We start from the raw sequence: 11,924 nt of genomic DNA on the forward strand, positions 1-11,924 counted from the left end.
CTTGCACTCTTCGCGGGACCCGAAGGACTTTCCTTTCCAATCCACCCCGGCTGTGCTTTCTGTAACACTTCGCTCTTCACAGTTTTTCTTTGCTGTCTTAAAATAGAACCTAGCTGACAATTACAATCTTAAGCAACTCTTGGTTGTTTTTTTTTTTTTTTTCTCCTTTTCTATTTTTTTCCCCTTGGGGTGAGAGAGGGGAAGGGGGGGCCGTAGGCTATTTCTGGCTGGTAAGCTTGCAGGAATGTGAAAGAGAGAGGGCAGAAATGAAACAGCCCTCTTCAGAGCAACTTCAGAGAGAGGGATCAGTCTGCTCCCTCTCCCTCCCCCGACTCTTTTTGTACTTGGTAAATTGCCTTCACCTTTGGAGGGAGGAGGATAGATCGCCAGATAAACCCCGGGGGAGGAGAGGGGAGCGGGGAAGGGACCGGGCGGGGGCCTCGCCGCCTGCCCGGCCCGCTCGCCCTTCCCCGCCGGCAGCCGCGGGCCGACGCTGCCGCAGCTCCCGCGGAACCCCGGCGCCGCTCGTTCCGCCCTCGTTCCGCCGGTCATTCCCCCGGTCATCCCGCCGGTGCCCCCGCCCCAGCCGCGGGACGGGGCCCCGCTCGCCGCTGCCGCCGCACCTCCGCCAGACGCAGACCCGGCTCCGCCGAGGGCCGTCCCGCCCGCTACCTGCAGCCGCACGACTCCACCACCATGTCCTCGTACTGCTTGTACACCACGTTGTTGCCCGCGTCGATGTAGAGGATGCTGATGGGGGTCAGTTTGGTGGGCACGCAGCAGCTGGGCGGCGTGGAGCCGGGGTCCATGGAGTTCATGAGGGTCTGGATGATGGCGTGGTTTGTGGGCTCCAGGTGCGAGCGCAGCGGGAAGTCGCAGACCCCCTCGCAGTGGTGGGCTTCGTATTCCAGCGGGGCGATGATCCAGTCGTCCCAGCCCAGCTCCTTGAAGTTGACGTGCAGCGGCTTCTTGCTGCAGCGCAGCCGGGCCTTCTTGCCGTGCCGCTTGCCGTGCCGGCTGGCGAAGGCGGTGCGGCGCTGGCGCCGGGCCGGCGGGCGGCGGGCGGCGGGCGGCGGCGGCGGGGCCGCGCCCAGCTCGGCGCGCAGCTCCCCGAGGAGGCTCCGCCGCCGGGCCCGGGTGAAGACCACCAGCAGCGCCCGCTCCTGCGGCGGCCGCGGCCGGCGCGCGAAGCCCAGGCCGCGCAGGTCGAGCCAGCGCCGCGGGCCGCGGGCCGCCGAGGCGCGCAGCTCCAGGCACAGCCGCTGCCGGGGCCGCTGCTCCCGCAGGGCCTGCCGCACGTCGAACACCTCCCAGCCGGCGGACGGGGCCAGGGCGCGGGAGTCCAGCGGGCGCGGCGAGAGGCAGGCGGAGAGCTGGGCGTGCGGCGGCGCGGCGGGCGGCGGGCGGCCGCGGGGGGCCCGGCGGAACAGCCGCAGCTCGGCCCCCACCAGCTCCTCCGTCTCCGAGAGGGTCGACACATCAAACACATACTGCTGCCGCCTCAAGGGAGCGGGCGAGAGATCGTCTGCGAGATAAAAATAATTACAGTCAGTTGCGCTCGGGGGGATCTGCCGAGAGGTCTCTGAGGCGGGAAAGGGAGAGAGCACCGGGGCTTGTCCTGCCTCACCCCCACCCCCAGCCGGACCGGGACCGGGGGACCGCAGGGAGAGGAGAAAGAAGGAGAAGGGAAGAATATGGAAAGGAAAGGAAGTATGGAAGAACCCGCACCAGACAGGAGACAGCTCTCCAGCACTGGGGGCAGACCCAGCTCCACGCACATCCTCTGCCTATCAGCCCCATATACACGTATCTGTTCTCCTCTGAGGAAAACCTGGACTTCTTTTTTGACACATCGGTGTACAAAGTGCAGCACAGCAAGCGAACCAGATTCCCCTGTGTTGCTTTCCAATAAAATGTTTACAACCCAGCAAATACAAAAATTCCCAAAGCCCCTGTGTTTCCCCAGAAGCTAGTAAAGCTTGTGTAGATTTCTATAGTAAAAGTGTCACTGGTGCCTCTGTTCGGCAGCCCCTCGCCGCTTTTCCAAAATCAGCCTGCCCCAGGGGTAGAAACAGAGACTAAGAGAAATATATACTGTTATTTATCAATATCAAAGGTCATTGCGATTCCTAATCAGTATGTTTCACAACCTCGGCTCTACCTGACAGGTCTCTGGGAACCTCCTGAGGGGCAAGGAGAGACAAGGGGAGGATTTATGCAAACCAAAACCTTCAGACGCGCCAGGGCGATGTAAAAATCAATGCGGATTAACGTGCAGTTAATCAGTGCGGATTAGCACACTCGACAGTCGCCCCGCGTCGCTGCGTGTTCCCTTAGACGTCAGTAGTGAGATGGAGCGTGGAGTGCAGCAGGGACAGCGGGAACTGCTGGGAAAAGACCTGCCCCGCAGCCGGGCCACGGGATCGTACGGCGGAGCCTGGCTGCCCGCCGAGCGCGTCCCCTCGGCCCGCAGGAGCCGCCCGCGCAGCATCCCCGGCTGGGATGGGCTCACCGGGCCCCCACACCTGCCCTGCTCCGGAGCACGGCTCGGTCCCCGCACACCTGCCCTGCTCCGGAGCTCTCCGGCGATCCCCACCTGCCCGGTGTGGCATGAGGAGGCAGCAAAGAGAGGGAGTTCCCGAGCAGAGCTTCCCCGCCTCCCCAGGGCTGCTCGCCGGCGGGAGCGATGCGGAATCGGGAAGGCCCTTCAGGCAATCCGGGAGAATTTGAACCCATCCCTGCCTCCGCCTCTCACTTCAGGCTTGTCTCGTCCTCGCGGTGGGGCTGCTCCTTCCCAGCGAGGGCGAGAGACAGCCTGGTCGTGCATCCCGCTCGGGGAGTGCAGGAGGAGACTGAAAAAACACACGAGAAGAGCCCGAAAAACGTCGTCACAGTCCAGGTGACGACAACAGCTGCTTTATCGAGCTGTGAAAATAAAAGTGAAACCCATCGAGAGCTGCCTAGAGGTGCTGGGCAGTTTCATCAGCACAGCAAGGACAGACCAGGATTCGGTCCATGAGTCTCCTGTGGGTTTTGGGGGCACGTGGGGGTACTTCGGCCCTTCACAGGGCCGTGGAGACCAGGGGCTGAGGTGCACGTGGTTGCGGGAGGAGGGTCCAACAGCTCAGGAGATCTCTGGTATCATTGCCTCCTCCTTCAAGGGGATCCTGGGAACCTCAGACAAAAGGGAATGAGCATCCCTCGACTAAGAAAGCGCAGGTACTCCTCCTTTTTCTCGTCGTCTTGGGGTTTGTTTTTTTTCTGCATCCAACATCTGTCAGATACTCGGGCATCCGACAGGGCGCAGGCGGATCTCCTGGCCCTGCCGAGATGCCTCAGACCTTCGTTCAAGGGCTCCAGCGACCGTCGAGGAAACTAGATCAGCATTTTCCCCTGCCGCTATCTCCAGCTTCGGGATGTGGGCAGAGCCAGGCCTGGGCACGGATTCGCTTTTAATCGCTCTCGTTGTTTAGGGGACGGAGGGGCGGGTGTCGCGCTTGATTTCAGAGAGAGATGCTCACTCTCTTTGATACTCGCAGTCGTTATGGGGTGGGGGTGAGGAGAGTGCTGCCTCCAGGCCATTGTCCCTCCGGAGCTGACACTTCACATACACACTCCTCCCTGTCCTATTCTTGGCCAGCGCCACGGTCCTGGGTTCCCCCATATCTCTGCCGGGGTGCAGGAGCAAGGCAGCAGTGCCTGGCAGTCTGAGCTTTCAGGGAAAGGGCGGCCTATTCCCGAGGGATGAGGGGACCCGAAGGTGACAGCGCCTCTCCTCTTCTCGGGAAACCGTCCCGCAGGTGGCCTGTTGAGGCGCAGGAAATAATCCCATTGGGAGTAACATCCAGGCGTGCGGTTTTAGACGGCAGTGAAGCAGCGAGAGGCTGAGTTCCTCGCATAATCCCCGCTGCTGCAAATGGGCTTTAAAGGGTCTGCAGACCCTTGTCACCCGGCGGTGCGGGAGGAAACCAGTTCTGGCACTGTGGATGCCGAAAGGCTTGCTCAGGGATGCTTCCCAAGCAGCATCTTTTGAGACTCCAGTTTGACGAGGGTTTGGGGCGTTGCACGGCTGGTCCGGGTTGCTCGGTGGCATGGCACGCTGGGGACACGGCCGATTTGCAGAGAAATGTACCCCCGGTCAAGCGGATCTCTGAGACGGGTTTCAGCAGCACCGAAACTCTTGTGCTGGAAAAGTTCCATTGGCTCAGGCAGCTGCCGGCTCCCGTGCCTGTCTCTGGAGGGCAGGGAAAGGGGCAGGGCTGCCGGTTGTTTCAAATAAGCAGCTTTGAATCCGATCAGATAAACGCTATTTATTCACTCTTGTAACCTAATAATTCCAGATGAATACATAATCCTAAACCAGTACTGGCTCGCTCCCAGCGCAGTCGAGAGGGTGGGAAAAGCAGCGGAGGGCGGGGAGGCAAAGCAGGACCTCCGGAACCTCTACAAAACGGGGAGAGACGGGTCTAGGTTGGGGACCCTTTGTTCCAGCGAAGCTGCTGCCTTCCCAACACACAAAGAGCGCCAGCAGAGACGGCGTGGAGACACCCTGACTGTCCCTCTCTCTCACTGTGAGCAGTGCACAACGGATTGGGGCTTGTGCTCTTCAGTCTTCCTTTAAACCCAAGGAGCGACTGGGGTGAAACGCGGGGTTTCCAACAACCAGCTCGAGATCTGCCTTTTTCTCAGGACAGCTGAAGCTGTTCTTACAGATATTCCTGTTACCGAAATACTTGGTGCGAAGAGCAAAGTCATCCCAGCTGGGCTGGGGAAAGCCACATTGCACAAAATGCACCGGGGAGGCGTGTTTATATTTGTAGCGTTAATGTAGATTAATGTTAGTTCCGCAGTAAGTGTTAGTTCTATTTCGACTCTCCGTAGTTTATACGTTTTTCGGGCGAAAATAAAATATTAGGAGCGGGAAGGAGGAACAGAAGGAGGGAGTAGGTCTATCTGAAATTTAAGGATGTGTCAGTGGCGGATGGGAGAGAGCAGCCCTACTCCGTTCTGCCCCTCGCGAGGCGCTCAGGCAGCGGCGTGCCCGGTGCTCCCGCGGCCGAGCCGAGCCAAGCCGAGCCGAACCGAGCCGAGCCGGGCCGGGCCCCCGCCCCCTTCCCCCCGCTTTCCTCCGCGGCGCGGTGGCTGCGGTTTCAGCATCTCCGAAGCAAAATGAATGACTGAGTTGGGACGTTTCCCTCAATTCCCGGTGTGAAGCCTCTCCCGTTTCCCGGGTCGCTTTCTCGCCGCAGTCTGGGCTTTGAGGAGAGACGGGGGTTAACGAAGGCTACACAAAGTTTCCCTTTTCATGGCAGATCAGGTACTGGGCTCCCAGCCAATTCATCAGGCTCAGATCTTAACTTTACATCACTGCAAATTATACCCAAACCACATTCAAGAAGAATTTTCCCATTCCCAAATTCTCTCTCAAGCCATATTTAAACTCGCAAACCAAAAGCACATTTTCAGTTTAAAGACACTTCGCAGACACTCGCACAACAATAATCTGGAAATTAAAACATATATTGTCCCTAATTGCGAAGGTCTACCCACTCGTTGTCTGCAGAGTCGCAAGGCTGACAGGTATTTCTTTCGGAGCATTACTCAAGCTGTGGAAACAAGGGGCTGACTCTCCATGTGTGGTATTTCTCCGGGTTTCAATTCCACATCTCCCAGCGCCTGCCTCGCCGCGTTTTTTATTACAGCGAGTGATTAGATTTAAATGTATCGTTCTCTTCGCTATCGAGTAACCGAGAAAGACCACACCTTCCTCGGACGAATTCCCAATCCTGCCAAAAACACTAACTAGTTGTTGGAAGGCTGTTTCCTTTTTTTTTTTTTTTTCTCTCTCTCGGAGCCGGGAGGCACCTGGCTGTGATGCACCTTTGATCACCGCTGTGCCGTACCTGCTCCGGGAAGGTTGCCTGCCCTTGCCTCACTCCTCGCTCGCCGCCACCTCCCCGCTTCCCACTAGCGACTCCCGGCCCTCGGGCGCAGAGGGATCGCTGCAACACCCGCGGGACATCTCGCAAGGCTCCGGGCCCTCCGTTGTCGGCATCGTCCCAGGAGACGCGCCGGGGCAGACAGGAGCTTCCTTGGTGGGGGTCTCTACCTGCTAGAATAGACCTTAATCCAGTATCTTTCCCTTTCCCCATTTGCGGAGGTTACGCTACCCGAAATACTTCGATAGAGGATAAATAATAATTATTCGTGTTGAGAAAATCGGCCTGAAAATTCCCAGCGCTTGGAGCTAAGAAATGAAGCAAAGGTATTTCTGAGCTATAAATGTGGAAGTGCTAGGATACAGCAACAGAGCATACAGATCTGGCCGTAAGTAGCAAAGACTGAAACATCCTCTTTCGCTCATAAATTAGACTTCAAGCACGAGAGGACCCCTACCCTCAGTTTCAGCCTGCCCCGAAATCGTAAGGAAAGGAGGGTTTTCTCCGATCGATCGTTTCGGAGTTTTTTTCTACTGTGAAGGGAGGAGGTAAATGAGGAGGGCGAGGCGCCCCGCTGCCGTGCCCAGCACCGAGTGGCCCTGGCCTGCCCCGGTTTTTTTCCCCGCGGGCCACTCGGCTGCTGGTCGGGGCCAGCCCAGCTGGGGCACAGCATCTCCCCGCGGGCGGCGGAAACTCCACAGCTCCAAGGCGGAGAGCTCGAACCTCCGTCCCCGCCGGGTCGCCCCCCACCCCCCCCCCCAACCCCCCCCCAAAAAAAAAAAAAAAATCAAATACAGGCTTTTGGCAGGACTCGCAGAAAATTTCTGGATTAAAAATAAATAAATAAAAACAACAAAAACGAAAAAAGTCAGGACCAGGTCCGAAATGAGCCACCGGAGTGGTTTGATATGCATTAATTACTGTCTTGTTAGCAGAGCGGCCCCGCGGCAGCGCACCGCCCCGCCGAGCTGCCTGATCTACGGAGCTCCCGGCGCTGCTTCCCCGCACCGCCCTCCCGTCCCCGCGCCTTCTCCAGGGACAGCAAACAAACGAAAGATAAACTAAAAAATACTCCCCCCGCCGACAGCCCCCTTTTTCACTGGGAAGAGGCGAGAGGTGCAGCTGCAGCCGCCGAGGGGACGCTGCGCTCCGCTCCCCTCCGCGGCTCCGGCGGGGCGGGGGATAAAACATCAACCCCGAAACAGCAACCCCCGAAACAGCAGCCCCGAAACAGCTCCCGGCACAGGCAGCGCGGAGCCGCCGCCCGCGCCCCGCCCGGCTCCGCGGGCGAGGAGGCCCCGCCGGGCCGGGCCGGGCCGGGCCGAGCCGAGCCGAACTATCCGGGCCGGGCTATCCGGGCCGCTCGCTCCTTTCCCGGGTGCACGGGATGAGGAGCGGCAGCTCGCTGCCTCGCTCCGGCCGTCTGGTCTGCATTAATGTTTTTATAAGGGGCTCAAACAAATCGAATACAAGGTCACCAAATAATTAACAGTTGTGAATTCCCTCCTTTCCCATTAAAATACTTCCCTGTTTATATTTCATTTTCCTTCTGCCAACGACAACACTGCTTGGGCAAAGGCTCTGCACAGATTACGCTACATTGCAGCTTTCGGTCCACCCAGAAACCCGCTGTTTTGCATAAATATGTTGTACTAGATGAACTTCAAGTGGGATTTACACTCTATTCTTCTACCACATGCACAGCCGGGCCATTTTCAGTTTCCGCACACGGGATCCCGCTTTCATCTTAGCCCTCATGGCAAGAGCAAAATAACGATGTTCAGATCCCTGTCCATCCGAACCAACTGCCTCCCGACTGGAACGCGAAACCGCACAAAGAAAACGGGGAGGGAAAAAGGAGGCGATCTCGACCTATTTCGATTTCCCCGTCCCTTAGGCGCGGACAACAGCATTTCGTATGCGGGAGCCCTGCCGTGGTGCCGGTGCTGCGGGCAGCTCTGCAGACACAAAAGGGTGAGGCGAGGGGCACTGGCAGCAGCCGACCTTCGTGGCAATCCCTTCCCACGGAGATCCTTTCGAAAATCGTGCTCCCTCGCACTCCGGCTATTTCTTTTTTGTTTTCGATTTGTTCCCAGTCACACCGCGTTTCTTGCTAGCTGTGGGATTGCTTGTTTATAGCTCCCTTCTCCAGCTCCCTCCCGCTCTCTTTTTTTTTTCTTTTTTTTTTTTTTTTTTTTTTTTTTTTACCCTGCCTGGTGAAGTCCTTGCAGCTCCTAATTGTCCTGCCTTACTGTGGAGCTCCAATGCTGGGGGTCCTGAGGCCAGTGAGAGCACCATCTGCGTTTTAATGAGTTACTTCATGTGCCAACAGTAATTTTCCTACATTCAGCTAGGTCCTGTCTGATCTTGCGACCGTAACAAGGGGGAGCGAGTGGGGGGCGGGAGGGGGTGGAGAAGGGGGAATCGCAAACCCTTTCCCCCCTTTCTCCTCTCTTTTTCTACCGACGGGAGAAAAAAAATGTATATGAATTAAGCAGTAGTGTGGCTTCACTCCCTCTCGAGCTACCCTGAAAACGATCTCATTAGCTTCAAGCGGGAAGGGAAGAAGCGAAGCGAGGGGAAGCGGCTGTCGGTGTCTGCACAGCCGCCCTCGAAGGGCGGTGGGACGGGCGGGCGGGCTCGGGACTGCTGCGGCCGGGAGCTGCTGCCGCTCAGAGCCGAGCAGCCCCGCACCTCTCGCGGACACGCAGGCACAGCAGCCCGCCTCCTACGGGAAGGGTATTTCTCTGACTAAAAGCTGCTTCACGCTCCTCTGCGGACTGCTGTCTCCCCGAAATGCTTTCATGCAGGCTGGCGTGCGGCAGGTGGGACGGCCACCGCCATATCCCCCCCGGAGCTGCCGCTTAGGTAAAGAGCAGCCCATCTAATTGGGTCAATTTGGGCGGCTATATTGTCTGCAAATGAATTGACAGAAAATCTGCCCCCCCTTCCCCGCTTTCCCTGAGCAAAGACTGTTCATCATCAGCACAACTCCAGCTCGCCAATTAACTGGGCTAGGAGCCCACGGGGAGGTGGGCAGTAAAATAGCTACCACTTCAGAGGAACGGAAGCTCTCTTGAAGTTTTTTGGTGATGTGCCATCGGCTGGTCCACTTCATTATGGGAGACTAGACAATATTTGATATGTTATGACATGAACACTCAATTAGATCACTGAGTTGAAATACTCCAATCAGTGGCTTGATGCTAAGCAACCCTCAGAAGGTCCAGCAGAAGGTCACAGCCTGTGACACATCAAATCAAAATCAATGGGGAAAAGTGAGGCTTTTCTTTAATCAAACCAGGACTTCTGTTAGCAAATCCCTTCCCCCGGAGTAGAATCTCACATGCAGTGAGATGAGCTAAATTTGTTAAATTAACTGTCTTTCTTCTGGTTATCAAGAATAAGATGATATCGAGCGCGGCTCCACTTCCTGCGGCTCGCAGAATTAGCACCCCGTTTCCTCTCCGTCAGGGGGAGCGGTCCAGCTCCTTTCTGACGGCTGAGTTTTACAAACCGTGTTTCTAGAAAGCGAGTCCTCTTCCCCCTACCCCCGCGTTTAACAGCGAGGAAGAAAACAACCCCCATAAGACGAAGGCGGAGAGCAAAACCCCTTGTCCCCTTTCCCCTCGAAAACCTCTGTAGGCTTCCGACCGCGAGGGGCACACACTGTGGGCGCTTGCACGCATCCTCCCGAGCCCAGAGAGGCGCGGCGGGCACCGAGGTGGGAGGCGAAGAACCCCCCGAGCCAGGGGTAGCGATGGGGCAAGGGGCTGAGCCTTGGGTGCCGTGGGCGGGGAGAGGCTACCGGCTCGGGGAGGCCGTGAAGGGGGTCGGTTTGGGTTCGGTTCTGTTTGGTGTGGGGCGATCGGCCTCCAGGGAGCCGTGTGATTTTCCCTGAGCAGTGTTTTGCCCTAAAACGGCCGGGACATGGCGGGAGGGCGGCGAGCTGCCCCGGCTCCCGGCGCTGCCAGCCACCGGCAGGTACACCGAGGAGGCGCGGATGGAGGGGAGGGTCTTTAGAGGAGGGTGAGGGGGAGGAACGAACGCGCAACCTTCATTAAGAACCTTTTAATTAGTCTGTTCTTAATGGTTCACCACCAGGGTAAAAAAAAAAAAAAAAAAAAAAAAAAAAAAAAAGGGGGGGGGAATAAAAGGCGGAAGGGGGCCTTTTAATGGAAGGGAAATTTTACTCTGGACAGACAGACGATAAACGTGCATCCGCGGCCCTCGGGTGCGAGCGATACGACGACGAGAGAAAAGCACAGGAGAGCCCCGGCCGGGGCTGCAGGTCACGGAGGGGCCCGGGAGCCCCACGACACCGATGCTGCCCGGGGAGCTCTGCCCGGGCCCCACTGCCAATCCCGGCGCCGGGGTGCTGATACAACCCCGCATACAGCTCTGAGGATGCGGCCCCTGAGCAGACGTCAAGTCCGGCCGCCCCTCGCTGAGTCCCGGTACCGGGCGGTGCCCCCCGCAAGCGGAGCCGAGGGGTCCCGGCCCCAGCGCTCTCGGACGGGGCCGGGGCTCTTGCAGGTAACCCTGATAACGCTGAGGCAAGAGTAGCCTCAGGCAGATGCTTGCCCTCGGTCAGTTTAAACTTTCTTTTTGCCGTGCAGTCGCGTCGATAAGAGCCACCCTTTCTCCAGCGGGTGGAAAGAAACCAGAAGAGCAATGCTTAATTTTTTTTTTTTCAAGGTTGAATTTACACCCAAATTCCGCCTGCAAAGCTGGGGCGTGTTTTCCACCACCCCGTGAGGATTCGGGGAGGAACACTCGTGTTTCTCGCACGCAGCACTTAGGGCTGCCCCGGCTCGGGTTTAGTGCCTCGGGGCCGTTTGCTTTAAAATAAAACAACGCGATTCCCAATTTACCGAGAGATCTGCACTTTCCTGCAATACCGGGGCGGGGAACAGCACCGGTGACCACCGCAGCGCTCCCCACCTCCCCAGCACCAGGCTCCCGGGACGGCAGCCTCGTACCGTGCAGCGCAGCGGGAAGGGACAGCCGCAGCCCCGGGGGGACCGTGAGGGGCGTGGGGGGCACAACTTACCTCGTCCCCTGTCTACAAAACTAGTGATGGTGTTGGCGGATTTGGACGACTGAAAAAAGCTGGCGTTGATGCCCAGTTTCTCCGCGATAGAGTAAGTCCTGAACAGAGACAGCATGTACTCGTGGGGTTCCGCCCGTGGGAGCGCCCGGTCCATGGCGTGTCCCCCTTGCCGCGGGCGGTTCTCCCGTGGGGACCGCGGCACTCTGCGGCTGCGACCACCTCTGGAGGAGGCGGCGAGCTCCGAGGAGGCAGGGAGAGAAGCCGGGAGGCAGCAAGGTAAATCCCAGAGGAGGCTGGCGAGCAAGGCGGCGGAGAGCAGGGCCCGGCGTGCATTCATAGCGAGAGGCGGCGGCGGTGGGGAGGAGGAGGAGGGCGGCCCGACGTGCGGCTCCGGCGGCCCACGGAGCGGCGCGGGGACTGCGCGGCGGCGCGGCGCGGAGCGGCGACTGCACCCGGGCGGGCTCGGCCCGCAGCCCCCGCCCCGCCCCGCGGGTACCGCCCCGCCGGTACCGCCCCGTGGGGGCACCCAGCCCGCCCCGCGGGGCGGGACCCACGGGCGGGACACCCCTGCGCGGGCTCGGGGTCCCTGTGCTGCCTGCTCGCCGTGCGCTCCACGCGGGAATGGATACGGGACCCGGAGAGAGATGCCGCGCGTCCTGCTGCCACCTCCCGGGTATCGCTTCTCATCGCCCACTGGTGCTGCCCTCTCTTCGGGTGGCTCACGGGTTCTCCGGGTTTGATGTGGGCAGATTCGTGCGATGCTCATGGTTTTACTTGGGGCTCTCTGTGTTCCCGTGGCTATGTGCCTGAAAACTTGGCGCGAAGCAGGGGTCTTAGAAGGAGAATTTAGTGGGAAGTGAAGGTTTCACCTTGGCATGTGCCAGGACCCATCTAGCTAGCAGCCCTGACACCCATTAGAGAAGGAAAGAGAA

The 11,924-nt window shown here is 58.8% G+C and overlaps 2 protein-coding genes across 2 annotated transcripts; one reads left to right on the forward strand and one right to left on the reverse strand.

Moving 5' to 3' along the window:
- Positions 1 to 537: 537 nt before the first annotated feature.
- GDF6 (growth differentiation factor 6) lies at positions 538 to 11,471 on the reverse strand. The gene is made up of 2 exons (XM_079299762.1): positions 10,993 to 11,471; positions 538 to 1,525 (listed from the first exon to the last, which is right to left on the reverse strand). Exons 1-2 carry the CDS (start codon positions 11,327 to 11,329, stop codon positions 669 to 671), a joined length of 1,194 nt encoding a protein of 397 aa, XP_079155888.1. The 5' UTR covers positions 11,330 to 11,471; the 3' UTR covers positions 538 to 668.
- Positions 8,579 to 10,966, forward strand: LOC306799152 (uncharacterized protein). The gene is made up of 2 exons (XM_079299763.1): positions 8,579 to 9,923; positions 10,146 to 10,966. The coding sequence occupies exons 1-2, from the start codon at positions 9,870 to 9,872 to the stop codon at positions 10,503 to 10,505; spliced, it is 414 nt and encodes a 137-aa protein (XP_079155889.1). The 5' UTR covers positions 8,579 to 9,869; the 3' UTR covers positions 10,506 to 10,966.
- Positions 11,472 to 11,924: the final 453 nt, after the last annotated feature.

Source organism: Erithacus rubecula, assembly GCF_903797595.1.
Source record: "Erithacus rubecula genome assembly, chromosome: 3".
In the NCBI taxonomy this organism is placed as follows: domain Eukaryota; kingdom Metazoa; phylum Chordata; class Aves; order Passeriformes; family Muscicapidae; genus Erithacus; species Erithacus rubecula.